Raw genomic sequence first — 26,446 nt, 5'->3', positions numbered from 1 at the left:
ACTAAGGAAGGCAGTGAGCAGAAACGTCCTCTGGGCTTTATCAAGCAAGCGCTGGGCTGGGCCAGTTGCTTCCTCCCTGGCCACACCTGGTCCCTGAGCTCTTCCTCTCCTTGGAGCATTACCCCTGACCTCGGCGTCACAGCCCCACAAAGCTGGGCACATTCCAGCATCTTCCTTGCCATCTGCTCATGCTGCCCTTACTCGGAGGGCCTGTCCTTCCTCCAGGCCTCCAGACCCACTCAATCTGACTCCCTCAGGCCTCTCGTGCTCCTGAGACTTGGACTTTCCTTCGAGCCCCTGTATTCAGTGCTCAGTCCTCACAGATCTCAAAGCACTCCCTTCTCTTGGTTACCCCTGTGGTTACTCAGGAGTCAGACAGACAGAGAGCTCAGTGAGAAGCACCAAGCCTAATGCAGGGGCCAGCAGTACCAGGACAGGAGGCCTCTCCGAGACATCCTGTAGAGCACTAGGGGGAGGCTGGTGGCCTCCAGCACACCCTGGCAGCCGAGCTGGCTCTCTCCCAGACCAGGGGCTGCACCAGAAGTACCCAGAGCAGATGCCCATCTAGGCTCTGCCTGTCCAGCAACCCGAGAGCACATGGGCTGTGCTTTCCTCCAAAAAGACTGAAATGGCCAAGTCTGCCTGGAGGGGGCTGGGCTGTGGAACAAATGGTATCACACGTTCTCAAGGCCTGGGCAGGCAGCAGGTGCCATACCAGAAGCTGAGCAGCTACGTGGTCTCAGACCCTCCACGCTCTGGTTATGTGGACCTTTGTCCATGCTGTCTCACTCTTAAAACCCTTTAAAAACACAACCTGAGGTAGGGAAGCAGTTCTGATCAGAGGGGTACAGCCATGCTACACTGCTTCACCCAACATGCTGGGAAAGTCACCAAGTGCTCTGCTCTGGTTCCCAAGACGAACGGCAGCCGTTCATGGCTTAGGAGACACCCAGAGACCCAGGTGCCATTAACCCTGGAGACAACCCCAGCCCAAGCTGCATTTGTACCAGGGACAGCGAGAGAGGCACAGGTGAGCAGGGGCCAGGATGAGGCTGGGAACAGGGAAGGGCTGGCCTGCCAGAAGGATATGAGAGATGCACAGGGGAGGCCTCCTAGACCAGCTCTGCCTTCAACTCAGCAACTGACCAGAAGCCAGACAGATGTGTCGCCAGCTGGGCACCACCGAGGCTCAAAGAGGGCGGCCTATCAAACAGACAAAAAGCCACTGGGAAGCCATTGGCATCTCCACTGTGGCCTGATGCCCTCGGCCTGTCCCACCTAGAAAATGATGATCCCTACGGGGCTCGGATGGGGTGGCAATGGCAATGGTTACCTACTGCAAACATGGCCTCTGGGTCCCCACAAGCACAATGTATCTTTATTGTACAAGCAAAAAGTCATGTGTCAAACCAGCATCTCCAGTCCAATTGTCAAAAAGTTCCATTTTTTTTTTCTGTGAAAAAGACAAAAACCTAAAAACTGTATGATTTTTGATTCATTGGCCAATCATTGTGAGGGTTAAAAATAAGCCACAATGTTGTGGGTGGCCCAGGCAGGTGGTGCACTCTTGGGCACCAGAGCTGTGTCCTAACGTGTCTGAGGGAACCTGGGGTTTGGTTTGCTGGAGGTTCAAGAAGCTGCGTCACTGACATCATCCCTGAGGCCCCAGGGGCGGGGGAGTGGGTGTCACGGGAAAGCACATCCCGCAAAGTGCTCCAGCTAGGTGTAGGAGAACAAGGGGCCAGGCAGGATGCAGGCTCCCAAGGAAGAGCTGCAGGACAGAGGTCAGTCTCACGTCCAGAGCTGAAGAGAGGGTGAGAAGCATTACCGTGGGTGTGCGTTTGGTGTGTGTGTAGTCTCAGGAAGCCCTGGCTGGAGCAGACTCTTTTGTTTATTTTAATTTTTATGTTTTTGTGGTGCTGGGGACTGAACCCAGGGCTTGGCGCATGCTGGGCAAGCGCTCTACCACTGAGCTACCCCAGCCTCTGCAGCACATTCTTAGCATCTCCCCATGCAGGGCAAGGACAGTGGGCAGATGCCCTGCACCGAGGTCACAGCCTCTGGGGACCTTCAGGACTGTATTGGCCCGCTACATGCACGTCTTCAAGAGTTCAGACACGTGTGCAACGCACTGTGCATCTAGAGAAGGTTGGGGTTATCTTTGTTGCTGCTGGAACTGGGGGACAGCAGACATGTATACTGGCCACAAGTGCAACAGAAAAGAAAACTACGTCCAACATAAGAAAAATAAATGAAATAAATGAGGTGACGGAAGAAATGCAGAATGCCCTGGCACGTGTGGGGCAGAGGGGCCTGTGGCGGGGGCGGGGGTGCCGCTGCACATGCTTCTGGTGCCCAGGCGCAGCCAAGAGCATGCACACGGCCTTCTGGGGCTGGGGCAGGGGCGGACGGTGGTGTTCACCGGGAAGGGCTCGTGGGGTCCACCTTTTGAATTGAGGAGGTGACTGCAAGGGGAGGGGGAGGCGCCCTATGAAATGTATGAGAGGTAATGAAGACGGGGGCAGGGGAGGGACAAACCAAGGGCCAAGAGGTGGGAAAATACAAAAGAACAAATACAGACAGATGGACACAGATACGGGTCCACTGAGGAATCGAGCACGAGGCTTGCTACTAGACTTATAGGCCCCTCTTTCAGACGTTGGGTGGTAAACCGTCCAGCCTGCAAATGAATATAAAGGGAAGAAAACAGAGAGACACTCATCAAGTACAGGTCGCTGCCATTCCTCCTCCACACCAACAGCCACACCAGCCTCGTAACTTAACATCCACGGCTCCACCTACCCAGCCCGAGCACCAAAGCCACTGACCATGGAATGGGAAGGAGGCAACGGTAGGAGCAGAAGAGAGCGGCCCGGAGGAGAGGGCAGGTGGGGGAGGGGCGGGGCACCTGCATCGGTCACCATGATTTCTCTGGACAGAGATGGTGAGGACAGGAGAGCGCCTTATCGAGCAGCTGCTGCGTCCACGGCAGCGTTGACGAGACAGCATTTCCTCCTCAGGGCCAAATTCCCAGCTTGAGAGCTGAGCCCTGGTCCCCCAGCCGTCCCGTGGACTTTGGAAGGACCCGGTGTTAGCACCGTTGGGCTCCGCTGTGGGGAGCGGACAGGGGCAGGGCAGCCGGTGCCTAGGAACGGGCGCGGCAGAACACAGCAAGATGCCAAGCCCTGTCCTTTCCCCGTCATTGGGCTGACCCCTCCCAGTCCTGGCCACTTCCCAGAGGCCCACTCTAGCCATCACCTGCCTCTGAGCAGCTTACAGCAAGACCTGGTGATGGGGGACGATTACATTCTTGGCATCCAAAGACTCTATCTTCTTTTTTTTTCTCCCCTTTTTTTTTTTAACAAAGCTGCTCAGCAGCCTTGGCTGCGGCTCTGGCCCCCTCTATACATATGGGCGTGCTCCTGGGACACCACTGAGGCCCTAGGTGGCTGGCACATGCTCGGAGACAGGCAAGCTGGAAATCACCTTGGCCACGCGCTCCGCCTCCGTCACTGGCTAAGCCGGAGCAGATGTCTGTGGACAAGGAGGCTCGGACGGAGCAGGGCTGCTGGGTCTGAACTGCCTTCGCGCACGGGGGTGTGCTGGCGTGGGCAGGGTCCTTAGCGGGAGGGCCTCTGCTGGAGTCAGACAAGTGACCTGGGCGGGGGGAGAAGAGGCGACAGGCACCATGAGGCGCCACTGGATAGGGGAGGACATGGGCTGGGTCTGCTCCCTGCTCTTTGCTGGGTGACCTTGGGGAAGCTCAGAGACTCCTGCAGAAAACGGGCACACGGCTGATCTCCTGGATGGAAGTGTTGGGGGGCAAAAAAAGTGCTCATCTCCACCAACCCCCAATGCCGTGCCGGACCTGTGCTGTGCAAATAATCGACAGGAGACACATCTGGGCTCAAAGCAGCCTGCGTATCTCTCACTCAAACAAGTCTCCCCTTGGCTTTGGGATCTGGCACTGAATTTGTGTAACCTGTGCACTTTGTGGATGGCTTGCGGTTGTTTAGGGAGAGAATATGGTTAGCTCGCCATGCCTTCCCACCTGGCATGCTTGGGGATTTGGGCTCATGGGATCTCCACCCCAGAGTGCTGAGCACTTGGCATCCAGAAATGCCATTCAGGATGCCTCAGAGGAACCCCTGACATGCAAGGATACTGCCTGAAGCCAGACCAGTGTAGCTCCAGAGACCGGGTGTCCCCGTGACCAGGCCAGGAGGACATCACCATCCTTCCCCTTTCCCCGAAGGCAGCTGCTTGACACCCAGCAAGCAGGCTGACATCTGCCTCAGATGGGATCAGAGGAAGCGCCCTCCTGTCCTAGGCAGCTTCCTGCAGGCAGGGTCAGGTGGGAAAAGCAACCTTGGGCTTCTGGCCATCATTCACCCAGGGCTGAGGTCTAGCTCCAAGCAGCCCCTGCCTCCATCCAGAGGCCAGGGAGGCAGGGGTGGACCCCTGTCCTGCAACACCTGCCTTTCTCCAGTGAAAGGAGCTGAGGAAAGAAGAGCGCCCAGACCTTCTTCCAGGCCTGGGGTGTTGCAGCTGCACCAAGTCTCCCCAGCTCCCTCATCCCCGTCCCACAGCGGCCCTGCCCCCAGAGGCCGACCTGTGCTGGAGGCCACGACCTTGAGCTGTTGCACTAAGGGGTTCAGCAGCTTGCCGGCCTTCAGCTTGCTCTTGCTGGTTTTCCTCCGGCGGCCGGTGGGGGGCGCGGTGTGGAAGAAGCCCACGTTGGGAGGAAGCGGCTTGCCCAGGCGGCGGTACAAAGCCTCGATCTCCTGCTTCTGCTGGCTCTGCAGCTCCGAGATCTCCTTCAGGTGCCTGGAGGAGGGAGAGAGGAGGCAGGGCAGGTGGGCTTCCCCCTGCAGGAGGAACCAGTGGTGGAGGTGAGGGGATACAGGAGGCAGTGTGCCTGTGTCTGTCTACCTGGGCCACTGAAGAGCCACATGGGGCTTTAAGTGGCACTTTATATCTAAGGCAGGCCAAGACGAGAAGCCTGCAGCACTGACGCAGGGGAGCCAAGGGACTTCAAGTTTTCAAATATCCAGAGTACTAAACACTGCCTTTGCCTCAATGGCCAGGGTGGCACATATGTATACACTCAGGTTGAGGCCGGTGACAAAAGCCCGAAGCATTAGCACAGGTGAAGAGAAAATTAGTTAGTGCTTGGAACCAAAAGGCTGCCTTAGTTTATCAGTAGGCTATTGCCCCCCATTCAGCTGCTGAGGGAAGGCATCTCAGAGGAAGGAAGTGCCACAGGAAGGAGTTGACCAGACACTTATTACTGGCCTGGGACTCCCCGCTGGACACTGCCCTGCTGGGCCCACTGCGGGCAGGGTTATGATCATGGTTAAGATGCAGGTGGCTCGCTGGTCATGGGCTGGGACAGTCTCAAGGACAGCTGAAGGGAAGGAGGCAGAGGCCCCCTTGCTGAGCCTCCCTGAGGATGGGTTGGCTGCCTCCCTCACCACCCTCTGGTGCCTTGGGCTGAGCTTTGGGAGGCCAGATGTCAGTCCTCCATGGGGCCCCAGTTGCCCCAACCAGGGGGCCCTAGCCCGTGCCTCCACCCTTTATGCTGGGAAAACGTGATATTCATGGTTGGACACAGGGAAGAAGTTCTGCCATCACCTCCTGCGTCCTCTGCCACGTTTGCTAGTCTTTCTTTCTTGAGAAATTCCAACCGTACTCCTCAGAAACCCTGAGGCTCGGGCACCTGCGTCCTAACAAGTACCAGGGAGACTTGGGACCTCTGGATACCTCCTATGGGATGCAACCAAGTCCCCTTAATCCTAGATTGAGGCTCCAATTCCACCCGCCCACTTCTAAAGCTCACCCCTCTCCACGGGCTCCATCTCCCACTCTCATTTCCCTGAACCCTTCCTTCAGGGGCTTCTTGGACTCCCCTTCTGGCCCCACCCCATCTCTAGGCCTCACCCCTCATTTCTCCTCCAGGCCAACTGCCTCCAGGACTGCGGCCCCCAGGCCCCGCCCCTCCCGCAGGGTGCCGCCCTCCCCAGAGGCTCTGTTCCCCGCCTCGCGTCCACTCTCCGCCCACTCCACAAGGCTTCCTGGCGGCGAGGCAGACGTTGCCCAGCCGTATCTCAGCTCCCCTGCGCACCCTGACTGCTGGCTCCCGGGGACATTCCCCCCGGGAGGCTGTGCCCAGGAGCCCCTGCCCCTTGGCCCCAGTGGTTCGGTGGTCTGCTTGGGCCCCTCCACTGTCTTGCCCTGACAAATGTGCCACTGGGACAGGCAGCTGTTGGGGCTGCTTCTAGAATGTCCCTAGGACTGGCAACCCCGCAGGCCCCACCTCCCAGGCTACTGCTGGCCCCTCCCCGATCCCCATGTGGCTCCTGGAGACACTTGGCGAGTCCTCAGTGTCCAGCCCTCTCTGTGCCCTGGGAGGAAAGTGCTCGGCTCCTCCCAGGTGCATCTGTGATTTGAGCCCCGACAGCACTCAACCTGCTCTCCAGCCCCTGCGCAGCCCCATTTGCCACACCCTAGGACTCTGCCCTCAGGCTCCCCTCTTGTCCCAAAGGGTGGCAGTAACCCTCAACCATGAGAGAAGGACAATGACTATTTTCTGGATGAGAGAGAGAGACAGAGACCAGCAGAGAGACAGAGAGACAGTGAGAGAGGGTAAGGAAGGCACATATCTCGTGAGAGATGTCCTTCCTGCGGGTGGCAGAAGCAGCCTGGACCATGGAGGGAGCGGAGGGGAGGCGTGTTCCCCCAGAGAAACCAGAGCCCAGGCAGGCATAGGGTGGAGCCAGCGCAGGGTGGAGGGCACCCCGAATGGGGGACTCTCCTCACACGGCCACAGGGATCTCGTCACTGCGGGTCCCCCTGAGCAGCAGCCCCAAGTGGATGCTGTTTGTCCAGGACCGTGACTCCTCCCAAAACGGGTCACGCGCCCCGACCGGCCTCGGCACGTACTTCTCCCGGAGACTGCGCAGTTCCTTCTTTATGTCGGCGTCCTCGAATTCGGAGTCGTTGTCGCTGCTGATGTAGGAGGACTGGGAGTGGAAGGAGGTGACGCTGATGGTGGGAACCTTCACGCCCGCCCTGCTGGGAGTCTCGGGGCCCAATGAGCCAGCCCTCGAGGACCTGTGGAGGAAGGCGGTGGCCTTCTTCACTAAGTCGCTGGCCACACCGCCGCCACTGGGCAGGGAGGACTGCTTCTGCACCGGCGGCCTCCTCCGCGGGCACTCGTCCCCAGAGTCACTGGATGCAGGCTCGCCCACGCCGACCTCGATGGAGGAGGCCGTCTGCACCCGTCGCACCGCCAACTTCACATCAGGGCTGGAGGGGACCTCATCCAGGTAGACGTCTGGTGGGGCCGAGTACCGCAGGCTGTGGGGGGAAGCCAGGGTCCACTCGTCCTGCGTGCTGACCACCGAGAAGCGGCCCACGGTTTTGGCTGGTGAGCTGCCCTCCTGCCCTGGTCGCTTCCGAGGAGACTCTGAGGCCCGAGCGCTGTGGCTCAGGGGGCGGCTGGGTCGGCCACCGTCTGTGGCTGTCTCCACACAGCTCTTCGTGGGCTCAGCTGAGGCTTCCCTGGGGACACTGCTGTTCCGGTCTGTGGGCTCCATGTACGCAGGGCTGGCAGAAGCAGGGACCTTGGGGTATGAGTGGAAATGAAGAGATTCCATGAAGATACCAGCTGAGGGCAGAGCTCACCACTGGTGGAACATCACGTCCAAAAAACCACCCTTACCTGGGAGGCACTGGGTGCTGCAGGCGAGTCTGAGGCCACCTGCCCTCCGTCACTGTCACAGCCCAGTGTGTTGCTGGAAGACGATTCTGCTGCAGAATATTGACAGCATTACTGGGGGTGAGGAAGGGGAAGGGACAGGAAAGGTTCACGGCCCCTGGGCCCGCTGCTGGGCCTTGAAGGCAGCTGGAGTTTGGAGTGGCTTGTGGGTGTTTGTTTTGCAGGACTCGGGGTGGAGCCCCAAGCTGCACACACTGAGCCCCAGCCCAGCTAACGTGCTCTGAAGGCTGAAAACACGCGGTGGCCAGACCTGAGGAAGGGATGTGCCTCCGCCAGAGCACCCTGGCACAGCCAAGCCTTCTGCACGCCCAATGGTCAGGACCACTCCCCAGATGCTTTAGGAGGGTCTCACCACATAGGTCCACAGGTCCACCTGCCAACCCTGCTCCTAGGTGTCTAGGGAATGCCTACCACTCCTGCAGCCACCCCGGGGTCCTCCATCATGGGGTGGCGGATGGCAGGATATTTCCAGCCAGCTTTCTTGGCATTGCCGTGAGGAGCCAGTAGGGAAGCCCCGCGAGCTGATGCATGGGCACCCAGCCAGAGCCAAGACCCCACATGGCAAGGAAAACTCACTGGCAGGTGAGGGCTGGACCAGACCGCCATGCTAGAGAAGGACCTAGGAGCCAAGGATGCCTCCCAGGAGGCTGGGGACCCCTCCCCGCTGCCACCCCCACCACGTGCTTTGCATACCCCAGGTGGGGAGGCCAGCTTCTCTGCCTCCTCTCACGCACCTGTGGGTCGGACCCACTCTCCTCCTCGCAGCCCAGTGGGAGGCAACCTCCAACCCATCACTACCACCACGAGTAGGAGGGGCGTACTCCCTCTTATTCCCAGGCAGCTCTGACGCCACCAGATCACTCGTTCCCGCCTTGAATCTGACTCTTGGAGCTTCCCTCATGAGTTCTGCTCTCACAGGTTTTGGGGTGCAAGTTACAGGGCTTGCAGGTGCCTCATCTGCAAAAGTGGTCTTTGGGCTGCCTCTCGCAGCGGGAGGCCAGCAACAGATGGAGAGACAGGGCACCTGGCAGGTGGCAAGGGGCAAGCCTCTCCCGCTCCTGCCGGTCCCTCACCTCCAGACTAAATATCACCAGCTCCCCACCCACACAGCTTCTGATCCCAGTGCCCGCTGCCCCCAACCCCTCTCAATGCGTGTCCTCTAGAAATGAGTCCAGCCAACACCTGGGTCTGTGGGGTGGAGTCAGCATGCTCCCCTCCCTCTGTGGCAGTCTGGAATGTGGGGTGCCACTTGCTGCTGACACACGCTGAAGCGTTTATTTCCAGCCTTTGCTTGATCCTGATTCCTATTCTTTTGATCCCCCAAGAAAACTCCAGGCCAAGAAGGAACCTCACACCTTAGAAGTCACAGCAGGTCACTGAGGATGGAGGCTCAGGGGTTCAGGTAACGAAAGCGTTTCCACACAGGTGCGAAGCGGCCAGCAACCACAGAGGGAAGCCCTGTTGGGTCTCAGGGACAGCCCCACCCCACCCCCCTCACACTCTAGCCAAAATTACCACGAGTGTTTGTGGCTATCTGGTAACCTGCTGGAGAAACTTGGGGCCCAGGGACATCCACTGTGTTTAGACACTTGGTCATCAGGGACACTGGGGGCCAGAGACAGGTCCCCTACATATCAGCACCCACCCTTTGAGTTTTCAGGTTTCCACAGAAGGACTCTCTCTGCTTGGAGTGTGATCATGTAGTTTCTTCTAGAATTCAGGGGCTTTTAACCAAGTCGTGACAGGCCCTGCCATGCCAGGCCCCTTCTTAGATGCTAGGTCCCTCTATTCCTTTGAGCCTAAAGGCAGGGGTGCAGATGCAGGAGGGCCCAGGCCCAGGGAGGCCGTGGCACGTAAGGTCCTGCACAGGGCCAGGCACGACTTTGAGCCCATTACCTGTCAGCGGCGAGGACGCACCCTGCTCCTGCTCCTGCCCCGCGGGGCTCCAGCCTGCAGGGGCTGTTTCTGACTTTTCCAACTGGAGGAAGAAAGACACACAAAAGGGAAGAGCTTGAGCGGGCTTGTCAAAGCTCGGCAACGTAACTGCAGAGCTACGTCCCCTCCTGCCTCTGGACCCGCAGCCTCCGTGCAGACAATCGGGCTGTGTTGTGACACACGTGCAAGACTCCAAACAGAGGCCTCTTAGTGCATGGGTGGGTCACCAAGAGAGAGGTCAGGGCGGGCGCTGGGTGGGGGCGGCCCTGCATAACTGGGATGCCTGCCCACCCCCAGCCCCGCCCCAGGACAGCCTCCCGGGTGAGTCCTGGGGCAGCAGGGTGAGCTCTGGGGCCACTTCACTCAGTGCTGGGGGTGGGGCCAGGTCCCCCCAACGCCTCCCCGTGAGGCAGATCTCCTAGGGGCTCCGAGGTGACATCTCTGCCACCCACCTCCATGGGAGTCCCAGCTGAGGCTGAGGAGGTGGGGACATGCTCCTGATACAGCAGGGTCCGCAGTTTCTCATCCAGACTCTTGATGGTGCTATCCACAAAGCCGACCCTAGGGGGTGGCCCTTCGCCATCTGACTCCAGGGCTGACGGTGGTGGTGGAGGGGCAGTGGGCCCCAATGGTGGGCTGGGGAGCTGAGGGGCAGCCAGGCTGATGGCTCCTACTGCCGTGGGGAGCTGGGGTGGCAGCTGACCAGGGGCAGGGTGCAGGGCCCCACTAGGAGGGCTGGGCTCCGGTGCCAGCGCAGGCGGGGGCTCTGCTGGAATGCCGACCTCCCTGGCTGGAGCAGGCTCCCCCAGACCTGGGGAGCCTCGGGAGGCCTCCAGAAGTGGGGCGCAAGGTCCTGGGCCCGTGCCCAGGGGCTGGGCAGCACGCTGGGCATCGTGAGTCTTGGTCAGTGGCTGGGGGGTCTCCTGCTCACTGGCGGGCTCCTGAGGGGTCCCTGGACGCCCTGCCTGAACGGCAGTCCCCGGTGCTGGCTCTGACGCGGTGCTGGCGGCTGGTGCTGCTGTGTCTTGAGGTGCAGTCGTGGTCACAGGAGGGGAGGGCGGGGCCAAGGGGGCCAGAGCCCCACCAGCAGGGTCGCTGGGGCCTGCCTGGCTCAGGAGCTGCTGAGCAGCCAGGAAGCTGGGTGTTTCCTTCAAGGTCCGCTGGTCTGTGAAGGGTGCTGGGTCTAGAGAAATGGGACAAATGCCTTCGTATCTGCCTGTCCCGGTCCTCCTCACCGGGTCCCGTCCACAAAGATGCCATCCGCGTATGACCTGGCCGTGGCCCCAACGTGCTGGTCCCCGTCTCTCCACACACCAGCTCTCTGCCTGCCCAGGCTGTCTCGGCACCTCTCCTGCTGCTGGAACCGCCTTCGTGACCTCTCAGCCACTGTTCTCACCTCCTGGTCTCTGCTCCTACAGTGTCCCCTTTGGTGGTGGCACCAACACCCCCACCTTCCCGCTGTTCTCTATCTTCCACCTGCCATACCCTCACCTGTTGAGTGAGCCCCGCAAAACACGCTCTCAAACACCTCGCACTGACCCATCCGACAAAAATTTAGAAATGAGTTTATTAATAAGGTGTTTGGTGAGCCATATATACTCCCATGACCAGGAGTGAGCAGGATTCTGGGACCTTCCAATCCACCAGTCTCCCGGTTTTTGGCAAGGTCACAGCAGGGATCCAGAGAAGAAGGGATCTGGAAACCAAGCCAGGAAATGGTCCACCAGCCTCTTCCCAAGAGGCTTGGGGGCCTTTTCGTGTGCTCCTGGGACAATCTCGGAGGAGCACAGAGAGTGGTATTCCCAAACCTATTTGGCCTACAAGCCCATTTTCTTTACTTAGAACAAAACAAAACAAAAAAACCCTTTGTCTTTTAAAATGACAGGAACAAAGTACACTCAACAAAAATGAAAACCACAAAGAGAAGGTGCAGGTGTGGAGTTTCCTGGGAGCCTGAAGCCCCCTGGCCTAGGGCAGCCCCCACGCCTGCCCCAACAAAGGCACAGCAGCCTGCCGAGCCCCCTGCTCCTCAGAACACATCTGCATATTCTATCTGTGGGATGCCTGTGTCGTCTCGGATGTCTGGCTTCTTTCTCTCACCATTGTGCATGTGAGAGACAACCATGCTGCCCTGTTGAAACACACACACATACATACACACACACACACACACACACACACACACATTTGTGTCAGTGCACACTGGGGGCTGCTGGTGTAGAACCTTGTCAGACACTCAAGCCTGGTGAGCAGGTCCTGGGTCCTGCCAGGCCCACACGCCTGGCGCTATGGTCTTGGAACTTCAGGATGCTTAGCGGCTTCCCAAAGTGGAGCCCCTTTCTCTCTGATGGCCTCTGGGTGCTCCTGGGGCTCCCCAAAGTCAGCTCTCCCGTAGTTAGCCTGGGAGAGTGTGCTAGGGTTTCCTTGAGGTTTGTTTCTACCTTCTAATTGTAGTGAGAACACAACATGAAATCTACCCTCTTACGTTTAAGCTTGCAGTGCCCTACTGCTAACTGCAGGCACCATACTGCACACCAGATCTCTGGAACTCAAGTTTGCCGAACTGAATAGCAGCCCAGTGAATAGCAGCTCTGCTTCCCTTTCCTGCAGCCCCAGAAACCTCCATTCTACTCTTTCCGGGTCTGACTGTTTTAAATACCTCATATAAGTGGAATCATGCAGTTACTTGTCTTTCTATGACTGGCTTTTTCACCTGACATATTGTCTTCCAGGTTGTCTGTGTTGTGGCAAATGGCAGGCAGGATTTCCTTTTTAATGGCTGAATAGTATTCCACGTGCATGTATATCACATTTTCTTTGTCCACTTAAGTGTGGATAGATATCTAGTTTGTTTCAATATCTTAGCTGTTATTAATAGTGCTGCAATGAACACAGGAGAGTAGTTACTATTTCTTCCAGGTTTTCCTTTACCCAGATGTGGGACTGCTGGATCCAGTGGTAATTCTATCCTAATTTTTTTAGGAACCTACACAATGCTTTTCATAATAGTTGTACTGATTTACATTCCAACTGTATACAAAGTCCCTATTTCTCCATATCCTTGGTCTTTTTTTTTTTTTTCAAGATAACAGCCATTCTAACAGGTGTGTGGTGGTATCTCACTGTGGTTTTGATTTGTTTTGTTCAATAAATAATTAATTGAATACATTTTCATATGTTTACTTGCCATTTAGCTAGCTTCTTATATTCACCATGTTTTGGAGTGGGGTGGGTCTGGGGATTGAACCCAAGGTATCATGCATGCTAGGCAGGCACTCAGCTACACCACTGAGTTAAGCCCCCAACCTTTTAAAAAATTTTATTTGGAAATAGGGTCTCTCTAAGTTTCCCAGCCTGGCTTTGAACTTGTAATCCTCCTGCCTCAGCCTCCGGCGTAGGCTGAGATATACTCTCTTATGACACACCTGTCCAAGTCTTGGATGTTTTTCTATTGAGTTGTCATTCTTTTTTGATTTATTGAGGTTCTTCACATTTGCTGGTTAAGAATCATTTGTTGTTTATAAATTGCAAATATGCTCTCGCTCCGTGATTTGCCTATTTGCTCTATTAGTGGTGTTTTGATTTTTTTTTTTTTTGGTACCAGGGATTGAACTCAAGAATGCTTACCCACTGAGCCACAGCCACATCCCCATTCCTTTTTATGTTGAGACAGGGTCTCACTAGCTTGCTTAGGGCTAAGTTGCTAAGGCTGGCTTCGACCGTGCTATCCTCCTACCTCAGCCTCCCATGCTACTGGGATTATAGGCATGCACCACCATGCCTGGCAATTAGTGGGGTCTTCTGATGAGCATTAGTGCTTCATTTTAATGTCATCAAACTTATTTCATTTCGTTTGTTTGTTTGTTTGTTTATTGTGATGTTGGGTATCAAACCCAGGGCCTTGCATATGCTAGGCAAGTGCTCTACTACTGAGTTCCATTGCCAGCACAATGTAGTCAGATTGAACCAATTTTTAGGCAGCCTCTCCTTTAGTGTTTTTTGTTGAACTGTGATGTGTCTGCCCTACACTGGGTCCGATAAGACATTCTCCATCATTACTTCTAGGAAGTCGACTGTTTTGCGTCTTACACTGAGGTTCAAAACACACTTATTACTGAATTTGTATATGACGTGAGGCTGGAAGCAAGGATTATTTTCCCTGATGCCCATTATCCCAACTCCTTTTATTAAGAGGCCATCCTGTCCCCACTGGTGGGCAGGGAGACCTTTCTTATCAATCACGTGGTCAAAGATGTGGGCTATATTTGGAATCTCTTCTGCTCCATTGTTCAATTTTCCTATCCTTGTTTCAAGATCAGGTTGTTTCCATGACTGCAAGTTTATAAAATAGTCATGATATTCAGCAAAACAGTATTATTTCCCTAGAAACCACCTTGATTTTTTCTGGGCCTTTCCATTTCCACAGACACCATAAAATTGGTTTGCTGGTGCCTATTACAAGGGGTTCAAGTAAGGTGCAATTGTGCATACTTATAATCTCAGCTACTTGGAAGGCTGAGGCAGGAGGATCACAAATTTGAGGCCAGCCTGGGAAACTCAGCAAGACCCTGAGTCAAAATTTTAAAAAAAAAGGACTAAGGATGTAGTTCACTAGTAAAGTGATCCTGGGTTCAATCCTCAGTACCACAAAAACAAGACAAAACAAAATAGTTCAAACTTTAATTGGGATCACATGGAATCTATGGATCCATTTGGGGAGAAGTAAAGTGTTTATAACTTGAATCTTCCAGTAACATGAATATAGTAGATATCTATTCACTCTTTTTATCTCTATATTATACAGTTTTGCTATGGAGGCCTTACATATGTGTTAGTTATCTCTGGTGTTTGATATTTTTATGTAACCATAAATAGAACTTTCAAAATTTCTCATTTTATCAACAAATAGCAGTACTTGTATTTTCTCCTTTGCAATCTGTCACTTTTTAAAGCAGTATTTTTAAAAATGCCATTAAGTAGAGGTTAAAAACACATAATTAAGACTCTCCCAAGATAATAATTTCTACTTCAAAATGGGAAAAGTTTTAACAAATATATTTCCTTGGATAGAATTGCAATTTAGCCCAATAACTCTTACTAGGATTTCTAAATCAAAGATGCTTACATTGCTCTGTCCAAAAAAAAGGTTTTTTTTTGTTTTGTTTTGTTTTGTTTTTTGCACTAGTAATTGAACCTAGAGGTACTCAACCACGGAGTCACATCTTCAGTCCTTATTTATTTTTTCTCTTAAGATACGATCTCATTGAGTTGCTTAGGGCCGCAAACATACCAGGCAAGCACTCTCCCACTGAGCAACACTCTCCTGCCCTTTTTAGTTCGTGACAGGGTCTTGCTAAGTTGCTGAGGCTAGCTGCAAACTGCGTCAGCCTTCCAGAGAGCTGGGATTCCATGCGTGCGCTACAGTGCCTGGTCGCCCCAGGTTTTCCTTATCAACTTCCTATCCCTCCCTTCCTCTTTCCGACCATACTCTTATTCCCAGACAACTAGTGGCCTACTTTCAGTTCCTAGAGATCAGTTTGCATTTTCTGGTATTTTACATAAATGCAATCTAACAGTACGTGTTCCTTTTATCTGTAATCTTTCATTCAGTACAATTGTTTTGAGAATCATGCATGCTGTAATAAATAGTCTTAGTTGATTTCTTTTTATGGCAGAGTAGCGTTATGCTGTGTGGATAAACCCTTGCTAATGGGCACCTGGGCTTTCTAGATTGGGCAGTTAAAGCTGCTGTGACCATTCCTATACAAATCTGTGTATGGACATCTGCTTTAATTTCTCTTGGGTAAATACAGTTCCCCCTCTGAATCTATGGGTTTCACATCCATGTGTTCAACCAGTCACAAGTTGAGAATATTTTTTTAAAATTGCTTCTTTACTGAACATGTACGGACTTTTTTTTTTTTAAATCAATAATGTACATATTATTTAAAGTATAGCTGGGCACAGTGGCTACATTTGGGAAGCTGAGGCAGGAGGATCCAAGCTCCAGGCCAGCCTCTGTAACTTAGTGAGACACTGTTTCAAAATAAAAAATAAAAAAGATTGGCGAGAGGGCTGGGGATATAGCTCAGTTCGTAGAGTGCCTGCTTTGCAAGCACAAGGCCCTGGGTTCAATCCCCAGCACTGCAAAAAAAAAAAAAAAGGATTGGGGAGGTAGCTTATTGGTAAATCATCCCTGAGTTCAATTCTCAGTACCTCTAAATAAATTAAGCATGGAAGGGTTGTTTTTAGGTTATATGCAAATACTATGCCATTTTTACATAAGGGACTTGAACATCTATAGATTTTGGTATCCAAAGAGGGACCTTAGAACCAATCCCCAGCAGATACAGACAGTTGACTACTTAGGCATGGAATGTTCAGATCACGTGGCAGTTGTATATTTACTTTTTTAAAAATTAGCACTGTTTCCTGAAGTAGTTATAGCACTTCATACAGTGCATAAGAATTCTAGTTCCTTTACACCCTCACCAACACTTGATCTTTTAAATTCCAGTTATTTTAATAGGCACAAGTGGTCTCTCTTTGTGAACTCTGTAATAGGCACAAGTGGTCTCTCTTTGTGAACTCTGTAGTTTGAGAACTGTGCAGTTTCCAATTGAACAATGACCTTTTTATATACTTGATTGACAGCTCTTAGGTGATCTGTCTGTATAAATCTTTTCATTAGCTTATTTTCTTACTACTGCATTTTGAGAGTTCCTGGAATTACCTGAATACAAGTCCGTCACTATAAACTTTATAAATATACTTCCTCCTAGTCTGTGGCTTATATTTTCATTTTCCTAGTATATCCTAGGGAGTAGCTGTTTTGAACTTTGGGAAAATTCAATTTATCTTTTTTTTTTTTAACAGATGGTACTTTGGTGTTTTATCGAGACATATTTGCCTAACCCACAGTTACACAAATTTTCTCCTCTCTTTTCTATTATATGTATCAGTTTTCAATTTTACATTTAGGTCTACATTCCTTTTTGGATTGATTTTTGTAGACAGTGTGAAGTATGGATTGACATTCTTTTTAAAAAAAATTTTTTTTATCCCATCTGCTGATTTTTTTTTTAATTTATTTTTATGTGGTGCTGAGGGTCGAACCCAGTGCCTCACACGTGCAAGGTGAGCACTCTTCCTTTGAGCCACAGCCCCAGACGTCCCACCTCTTTTTTTTTAATACAGACAATCAATTGCAAAGACTAATCTGAGACTACGCCTTTCTTCACTGAATGTCCTTTGTGCGTTTATCAAAATCAACCATCTCTATGTGGCATGGGTCTCTATCTGGACTATTTTATTTCAATGATCTATTTGTCTATGCCAACATCATCCTGGGTTTTGATCACCATAGTTTTATAAAAATTATTAAAATCTCATTTTATTAGCCGGGCACGGTGGCGCACGCCTGTAATCCCAGCGGCTCAGGAGGTTGAGGCAGGAGGATCAGGAGTTCAAAGCCAGTCTCAGCAAAAGCAAGGCGCTAAGCAACTCAGTGAGACCCTGTCTCTAAATAAAATGCAAAATAGGGCTGGGGATGTGGCTCAGTGGTTGAGTGTCCCTGAGTTCAGTCCCTGGTACCAAAAACAAAAACAAAACCTCAAGTTGTTAGTGCTCCTATTTCATTTTTATTTTTCTCAATTCCAATGTCCTTTGCACTTTCATGTGAAATTCAGAGTTGGCTTATCAGTCTGTACAAAAAGACTGGCAATTCCAACTGTAGCTCGCTGAATCTACAGATCAATGTATGGAGCATTGACAACAGTGCGTCTCCTAACCCATGATTCGGCTTTGATTTTCACTCTCCCGGTAGCTCTCAAGGAGTAGACAACATTTAAAATTTTGAGGAATTATTACATTTTCTTTAGTTTCTATCAGTACTGTTTTGTAGTTTTCATTGTGAAGACCTTACACATGTTTTGTCAGGTTTTGTTAGGGTTCAGTTTATGAACCCTAAGTAATTCACAAACTGCAAAGAACAGTTTGTTAGAATTTCAATTTTTGATTGTTGCTAGTATATAGAAATATGGTAGAAACTTTGCATATTGCTCCTATACCCTACAACTCAGCTCAGTTACTGGCTCTAGTACTTTTAGAGATTCCACTGGATTTGCTACACAAGTATTTTCTGTAAATTTAAGACTTCATTTCTTTACAAACTGGATGCCTTTTACTCTCTTTTCTTGATTTACTGAGCTGCCCAGAATCTCCAGTAACACTGGTGAATTTAGTGGTGAAAGCAGACATCTTTGTCTTCTTCCTGATCTTTGCAGGAAGTGTTTAGTCATTCACCATTATATATGATATTAGCCACAGAACTTTACATTCTCCAAGTGGAGGAAGTTCCTTTTTTTTTTTTTTTTTTTTTTTTTTTTTTTTTGCGGTGCTGGGATTGAACCCAGGGCCTTGTGCTTGCAAGGCAAGCACTCTACCAACTGAGCTATATCCCCAGCCCTGAGGAAGTTCCTTTCTATTCCAAGTTTTCTGAGGGTTTTTTTATAGTTGTTGAATTTTGTCAAATAGCTTTTCTCATTTAGTGAGATGATAGAGTGTGCAAATTTTTTTCTCTGTTTCCTTATTTATCATATGGGGAATTATATTCCTACTACAGTTTTTTTAAATATATAGAATATGGTTGTAACAACTCTTAATGTGCTTCTCTGCTAATTCTAATGTTTGTATTAGTTATGAGTTGTTTTAGAATGTGGGGTTTTTCTCATGTCTGGTAATATTAATTGGATGCCAATGAAAAACTTACATTATTGGGTGTTGCATGAAAGTGTATTCTTATGAACATTCTTGATCTTTGTTGTGGGATGTTGTTAAGTTGCTTTGAAACTGACCCTTTCAGATCTCATCTTAATATCTGACAGGAGGGACACGAGGAGAATTTAGTCTAGGGCTAATTGTTCTCCATGACTAAGGCAAGCCACTTTTTCACATTCCACCCAAAAGCCCCCACAATGAGAAGGCTTTCCAGCTGGCACAGGAACAGACGTTACAGGACTGTGTGTGCCCAGCACAATCCAACCTACTCCTTTGGGGTGGTTCCTCTGGGCTAGTTTCCTCACAGAGTACTCTGTCAAGAAATCAAAGCGAAGGAACCCTCTGCTGATCTCCACTCTTTTTGCTCTGTGCAGTCCTCTCCTCCCCAGAAATAAACTTTGAAAACTTCTGCTACTTGGATCATTCCAGATTCAGGTTGGTCTCCTCACCTCAGAGTCTGCTAAACTCTGCCTGGGTTCTTCCTTCCCTGCTTCTGTGACAAGAGACCTTTTCAAGGCAGTAGGCTCCTACGACTAAGAGTTTTCTTCAGTCTTGCAGGATCCCTGTCCTTCACTGCCTAAGTTCAAAGCCTTGAAAAACATTGTTTCACAAAATTTGGCTTCTTTTTTAGTTATTATCTGAAGGATAATAAATCCCTGTGCCTATTATACCATCTTGCCCTAAAGTAAACATGAGGGTCACTTTTATTGTCTGTTGTTTCTGTCATCTTGCTATATCTGCGTGGTTATTTTTTTTTAACCTCTGTAATCTCTAAAAAAAGATTTTTAAATTATCATACAGTAAAATGGACTTTTAAAACAATATTTTTAGTTGCAGATGGACACAATACCTTTATTTAATTAATTTATTTTTTATGTGGTGCTGAGGATCAAACCAGTGCCTCACACATGCCAGGCAAGCACTCCATCGCTGAGCTACAACCCCAGTCCCTGGACGTTTTATTTAGGCATAAAGTCCTATGAATTTTAACACATGTATGTTCATGAAATTAACATCACAATCAGGATAAAAAAATTCCATTACCCAAATAACCTCCTTGCACTATCTCTTCACGGCCACACTGTCTTTACCCCTGGCAAGCACTGGTCCTATTCACTCTCATGACAGCTTACTTTTTTCAAGAATGTCATCATAAATGGAATTATACAATAGGTAACCTTTCTGAGACTGCTTTCTTTCATTTACCAACAATATGCTTCTTTTTCAAAATGCAATTTAAAAAAAAAAAAAAAACACACAATTCTCTTTCAAGGTATCAATGTACCCACTGCAGAATATTTAGGTTAGGTTGGATCAGGTTTGGCAATTAAGAACAGAAGTGCTATACCATGTATATACATGGAGGGGGAAGGGAGAAATGGAGAAAGAGAGAGAGAGAGAGAGAGAGAGAGAGATGTCTTTTTAAATGAACATGAGTTTTTGCTTTTCTAGGGTAAATACTCAGGTGTGACATTGCTAAGACACATAGCGTGTCCTTTATATTAAACTGCCCATTTTCCAGAACGACTGTACCATTTTATGTGTCCAGTTGCTACATCCATGCCAAGACTTCATGTTAACAGCCTAACAATCAAAACAGGTCTGTGTGAATTCCTCACCATGGCTTTAATTTTCATTCCCCAATTATTCAATAACATTGAATGACTTCTCTTGTGCTTAATGGCCATCTTACATCCTCTTTGGTGAAGTGTCTCTTAGGGTCATTTTTTAGTTGAGTTGTTTTCTTATTGTTAGGTTTATGAATTGTTTATATATTTCTGATAGAAATACTAGGTTGGATATGTGACTTGTAATTATTTCTCCCAGAGTGTAAGTTGTCCTTTTATTCTCTTGATAGTGGTTTTCAGAGGGTGAAAGATTTTAATTTTGATAACATCCAATTTATCCATTTTTCTCTTTTGTGGAGTATATCTTTGGTATCATGTCTAAGAATTCCTGGCACAGGTCACAAAGATTTTCTCTAGTTTTCTTCTAAAAGTCACATAGTTTTGCATTTTACATTTGACCTAGAATGAATTAAATTTTCTATAAGATGGTAGGTGTAGGGTCAAGGTTCATTTTTTTTGCATATGAATGAACCACTACTCAACATCATTTATTGAAAAAACTATCCTTTCTCCATTGACTCACTTCTGCATTTTTGTTTAAAAAAATCAAAATGTGTGGGTCTATTTCAGGGCTCCCTAATCTGTTCCACTGGTCTATGTGTCAATGCCTTTACCATTACTATATGACTTTGTAGTAAGTCTTAATATTGGGTAGTGTTATCCTTCTAACTTGATTCTCCTTTTAAAAAACCATTTTAGCTATTTCTGTTTCCTTTGTATGCCCATATAAACTTAATAATCAGCTTATTCATATCTACAAAAATATTGCTTTAATTTTATTTGTATTGCATTAAATCTATACAGATCAACTGACATTTTCACCATGTTGAATCTTCCAACCCACATATGAGGTGTGCTTCTCCACTTCTTTAGGTCATTGTTGATTCATTTCATCAGTCCTTTGTAGTTTCTGCATATTTTATGCTAAATTTGTTCCTATGCATTTCTTCTTTTTCTATTATTTATTTATTTTGCTACTGGAAATGGTCTGTTTGGTTTTCAACTGTTCATTGCAAGAAATATAGTTATTTTTGTATGTTAACTATATCCTGTGATTTTCTGTGCTCACTTATTAGAAGCTGTTTGTTGTTACTATAGAATATATGCTGTTGTCTAAATATAAAATCGCATTATCTGACAACAGAGATAGTTGTATGTCTTCTTTCAACTCACATGTCTTTTTTTGCTTCTTGCCTGCCTTGAATTCTAGTTAGGACTTCAGTTCAATGTTGAATAAGAACGGTAAAAATGGCATCCTTGCCTTCTTTTCATTCTTAGGGTGGGAGAACACATTTGGTCTTTCATCACAAAATATGATGTTAGCTGTAGGTTTGTTTTTATTTTCACGTTGACGACTTTTATCAGGTTGAGCAAGCTCCTTTCTTAACTGCTGAGCATTTTTATCATAAATGGATGTTGTATTTGGTTAAATGCTTTTGCTGTATCAACTGATATGATAATATATTTTTTTTTGCTTCATTAGACTACAAATAGGGTGGGTTAATTGACTCTTGCCTGCTGCCTTCCTGGAACACACCCACTTTCTCATGGTGCATTGTTTTGTTTTGTCTTGTTTTTTTAACATATTGCTGCATTTGACTTGCTAAAGTTTTATTGAGGAAACTGCCCCTTTGTGTTCATGAGAGAAATGGGTCTATTGCTCTCATTTTTGGTACTTTGTCTGGTTCTAAATTAGGGTAATGCTGGTCTCTTAAAATGACTTGGAAAGTGTTCTACCTTCAGGTATTCTCGGGAAAAATTTTTGTAGAATTGGTGATATATCTTTTTAAAATGTTTGAATACTGGTATATTTTCATATGCACTCAAAAACATTTCTAAATGCTTGAGACTATTTCACCTATGGATAATTATTCGATTCTTAATTATATCAGAGAATATTTCTGGTATAATAGCAATTCATTTAAACTTGTTGGGTTTTGTTTTATAACTCAGGATAGGGTAATTGTTCTACATAGGCTAGAAAATAAAGTATATTCTGTTATTTTGAGTGTTCTATAAATGTCAGTTAGGTCAAGATGGTTCGTAGTGTTGTTCAGATCTTCTATATCCTTGCTGACTTTCTTTCTGTTTCATCTATTACTGAGAGAGGGGTGTGGAAGCCTCCAACTATAGTTGTGGATTTGTCTGTTTCTGCTTTTACTTCTGTTAGTTTTGAAGCTCTGTTATGAGATGCACACATATTTAAGACGACAATGTCTTTTTGATGAATTGATCACCTTATGAATATGTAATATCATATCTCTTTGCTCTGAAGTATATTGTGTCTGAAATAAAAACAGCCACTCCAGCATTCTTTTGAGAAGTGTTTACATGATCTGTCATTTAACATCCTCCTTTTAACCTATCTAAATAATTTATTTGAAGTTTCTAATAGAGAGCATGTACTTAGGTCAAGTTGTTGGGTTTTGAATCTATTCTCATAATCTATCTTTTAATTCATGTGATAAGACTCTTTGTTTCCTCCCCGCCGCCCCCAGTACTGGGAATTGAACCCAGGGCTTCACATATGCTAGGCAAGTGCTTGACCACTGAGCTACACCCCCAGCTCCTATAATTTTTTTTTTTTTTTCAAATTTTAAGACTGGGTCTCACAAGTTGCCCAGGCTGGCCTTGAACTTGGAATCCTCCTGCTTTGGCCTACTGAGTTGCTGAGTTTACAGGCGTGGGCCACCAAGCCCGGCATGAAAGGACTTTTTACTTTTTATTATTGATATATTTGGATTTAGATGTGCCATTTTGTTTGTTTTCTGGATTATCCCCCCACTACTGTTGTGTTAGATTTTGTTTTTTGATCCTCTGTTTTTTTCTTTTTCTCTTTTTCCCCTTCTTTGTGGTTATTTGATTTTTTTTTTTTTTTTAGTTCATCTGAGTTTATCTACAATAATTTTGAACAATTTAGGAATTCCAAAACACACGCTTAACTTTTCAGTTTACTTAGAACTAGTACCTTATCACTTCAAGTGGAATATAGAAATGTCACAAATGTACAGGTCACTTTATCCTTCTTATCACAATTATATTACTGTATTATATCCACAAACATTGAAAACTCATCAGACATTTTAATTTCAACTGTCAGACATGGTTTTTGTTTTTTGTTTTGTTTCGTTTTGTTTTGTTTGGGTCAGGCATATTCTAAAGAACTCAAGAGAATAGTTTATTATACTCATCCAACATTTACCATCTTGATTCAGTACTGATGTTCCAAGTTACTTTCTGGTATCATTTCCCTTTTGTCTAAAGATCTTTAATAATTCTTTTGGAGCAATGTACTGGCTGCAAGTTCTCTTAGTTTTCTTTGAGAATGGCATTATTTCAGTTGTATTCCTGAAGGGTATTTTCCCTGAAAAAAGAAATTCTGGATTGTAAGTTCTTCTTTCAATACTTTCTAAATGCCATGCTGCTTCCTTCTGGACTCCATGGCTTCTGGTGAGAAATTTGCAGTGATTTGAATTCCTGTCCCTTCTAAGTAAAGCATCATTTTTTCTGGCTGGTTTCACTTTTGTTTTTTTGGCCAGGGGCTGGGGGTAGGTCTTTAGTTTACAACAATGTGTGCAGGTACAGATTTCTTTGATTTAACCTGATCAGTGTTTGCTTAGCTTCTTGACTCTCTAGGTTTATGCCTTTCACCAAACTTGGGAAGTTTTCAGCATTATTTCTTCAAATTTTTTTTCAGCACTCTTTTCTTCCCTCCTTTTGGAACTCTTGACGCAAACACTAGATCCTTTAATATAGATCCACAGGTCCTTGAAACTGTTCATTTTTTCTATCTTCTTTATGTTCCAGTTGGATGATTTCAGGTATTTTTTAATTTATGCACTAAAATTTCCATTTGTTTCTTCTTTGCATTTTCTATTCCTCTGCTGATACTTCCTACTTTAACGTTTATTGCAAGAATGTTTGCGATTGCTTGTTCAGGCATATTTATAATAACTCCTTTAAGTTGTTGTCAGATCATCCCATCATCTATGTCAACTTATTATTGGATGTGTTGCCCTTTTCCATTTGAGTTGATGTTTTCCTAGTTTTTCACTTCCCAAATAATTTTGGATTTTATTCTGAACATCTTGAATGATATTATGAAATGTTGAATCTTGTTTAAATCCTATGGTAAATGTTGATATTTTTGCTTTAGCAGGTAAATGACCTGGTTAAGTGCAGATTGCGAGTTCAACCTGCCTTGTATGGGCTGTAGTTACAAATTGGTTCAGCTGTCAATGCTTTTGCAGGACTAATCTTATCTGACACTGGGTTGTATCACTTAAGGGCCAGTCTGGGACGTGGGTAGGGTTTATTCATTGATTCAGTTCTCAAAATTCTTATACACTAATTAGGACCAGACTCATGCATGCATAGGCTGGAGGTGCATCTAGGAATTCAGCTTGATGGGGTTTTTTTTTCCCAAGCTCCTCCCTTTTTGTGCCCTCCCTGGCATTTCCTGGTTCCCTGGAACTTCCTGTTCTGAACCTTTGGCCAGAAACCACCCAGTATCATGTCTATGCCAAGTAAGGGTGACAGAAAGAAAAAAGGCATCCAGTTTGGGGTCTCAGCCCTAGAGCACTGGCTCTCCCTGATGTGGCTCCACCTGCTGCTATGCCATATATTTATCTAGCGCTGGTGCAAGAGAAGAGGGGGAAAGAAAACCTGGGGAGAGGATTCCCTCCCTGAGCTTTAGCAATTCCCTCTCCTGTTCTGTGAGCTGGAACTCGAGGGTCTCCCCGAGAGCTCTCCCTCTGGGTACAGCAGTTCAGTGGTGACAAAGGTCGATGTGTGTGCTGGCCCCATCTATCCCAGGGTTCAGCTCCCCTGCCTAGTTACTTTTTATTATGTGCCAGATATTTTACCTAAAAACACTGTACAAGTTGCTTGAAATCCAAAACGATGTTTTCTCCCTCTGAAAAGACTTCTGTGCTCCTGCCCGAGCACTCGGCACTGGGATCTCCTCATGAGGGGCGGAGATGCCCTCCTGGGCTCCTCTCTGGCAGCCCTGCCTCTCCCATGGGGCCAGGCCTGCTCCAGTGCACAGCTTCCGCAGGGCCACCATGGGCCCTGGACTCTATGCCCCTTCTCTCTAGCCATGGGGCAGCTGAAGTTATGCCCATCCTCCCCTGTGGAATGGGACATGCCCCAGGGGATAGGGCCCTGTCCCTGTCCTCTGCCCTTTGCTGACCCCAGCCTGTTAACTCTGCACTCTGGTGGTTCTCATAACCTGTCAAACTTCCTTGATCATCCCCAGTGGATGGTTGGTCCACATTAATGCTTGGCCCAGTTTGCTTCTTAATAGATAACCTGACCCTGAAAGGTTTCTGGAGGTCAGTCTCTCAGTATGCACAGGAAGAATGAGGATTGAACTCTGTGCTCTCAACTCCACACCTTGCTGACCTTTGACCCACATCATAATGCCCCCTGACCCTACCCCATGCCTCCCTTGACCCCACATCACAATGTCTCTTGACCCCACTTCACAATGACCCTTGACCCTATACCATACCATCCCTTGACCCCACATCACAATGTGCCTTGACCCCCACATCACAATGTCCCTTGACCCCACTTCACAATGACCCTTGACTCTATACCACACCATCCCTTGACCCCACATCACAATGTGCCTTAACCCCACATCACAATGTCCCCTGACCCTACCCCAAGCCATCCCTTGACCCATCACAATCACTCTTGACTCTACACCACACTGTCCCTTGACCTATACCACACTGTCCCTTGACCCCACATTACAATGTCCCCTGACCCTATCCCATGTCATCCCTTGACTCCACACCTCGCTGTTCCTTGACCCCACACCTCATTGACCTTTGACCCCTATACCACACAGATTTATTTCACTGGGAGAGTGCACAGTACAGTCCACAGGTAATAGAGGAACAAATTCCCCTTTACAGGTGAGTCTTTCAAATGAGGCTGCTGGTTCTTGACTTCTCAGTCCAGGCTAGGCCTGTCCCCATGACCAGAGAGCACCCATCTCAGGGACTGGCTTTGTTTGGGGTTTTCTATTAAGCTGACCTTTTCCTGATGGTAATAAATCTCCAAAGGCATAGTGGAAAGTACTGGAAAGCCAACAAGAAATCAAAGTTGACTTACAGATATTTTTCATCAATATACCGTAATGTTAGGTCAAGTTTTAGCAGCTCTTTCCCAGCCAAGTGATGGGGAATTAAACCTTATATTTGTTCAAATGACTATTTTTGTTTTTCCAAAGGATCATAAAGATCAAGATTTCACCCAGACCTGAGGGCAAACTTACTGTCCTCTGTACGCAGATCCACAACACTGACCACCATCC

At 48.0% G+C, this 26,446-nt stretch overlaps 1 protein-coding gene across 10 annotated transcripts in view; it reads right to left on the bottom strand.

Annotated features, from left to right (window-relative positions):
• The window catches only part of Wnk2 (WNK lysine deficient protein kinase 2), a 120,478-nt gene that overhangs the window by 17,170 nt on the left and 76,862 nt on the right, over nucleotides 1-26,446 (bottom strand). For 3 of the 10 annotated variants that reach the window (XM_047525942.1, XM_047525939.1, XM_047525941.1), the window contains exons 20-26: nucleotides 10,168-10,898; nucleotides 9,677-9,758; nucleotides 7,724-7,812; nucleotides 6,943-7,625; nucleotides 4,613-4,827; nucleotides 3,487-3,657; nucleotides 2,582-2,680 (exon numbers count right to left, since the gene is read on the bottom strand). In XM_047525942.1, coding sequence (XP_047381898.1) covers nucleotides 2,582-2,680; nucleotides 3,487-3,657; nucleotides 4,613-4,827; nucleotides 6,943-7,625; nucleotides 7,724-7,812; nucleotides 9,677-9,758; nucleotides 10,168-10,898 — 2,070 coding nt within the window. The remainder of the gene's footprint in view (nucleotides 1-2,581; nucleotides 2,681-3,486; nucleotides 3,658-4,612; nucleotides 4,828-6,942; nucleotides 7,626-7,723; nucleotides 7,813-9,676; nucleotides 9,759-10,167; nucleotides 10,899-26,446) is intronic. The other 7 variants (XM_047525943.1, XM_047525944.1, XM_047525946.1 and 4 more) reach the window with 5 other exon arrangements.

The sequence above is a fragment of the Sciurus carolinensis genome, chromosome 15 (genome assembly GCF_902686445.1).
Source record: "Sciurus carolinensis chromosome 15, mSciCar1.2, whole genome shotgun sequence".
Lineage (NCBI taxonomy): Eukaryota > Metazoa > Chordata > Mammalia > Rodentia > Sciuridae > Sciurus > Sciurus carolinensis.
Note: the sequence above shows the minus strand (reverse complement) of the source record. Positions and strands in the feature narration are given on the sequence as shown.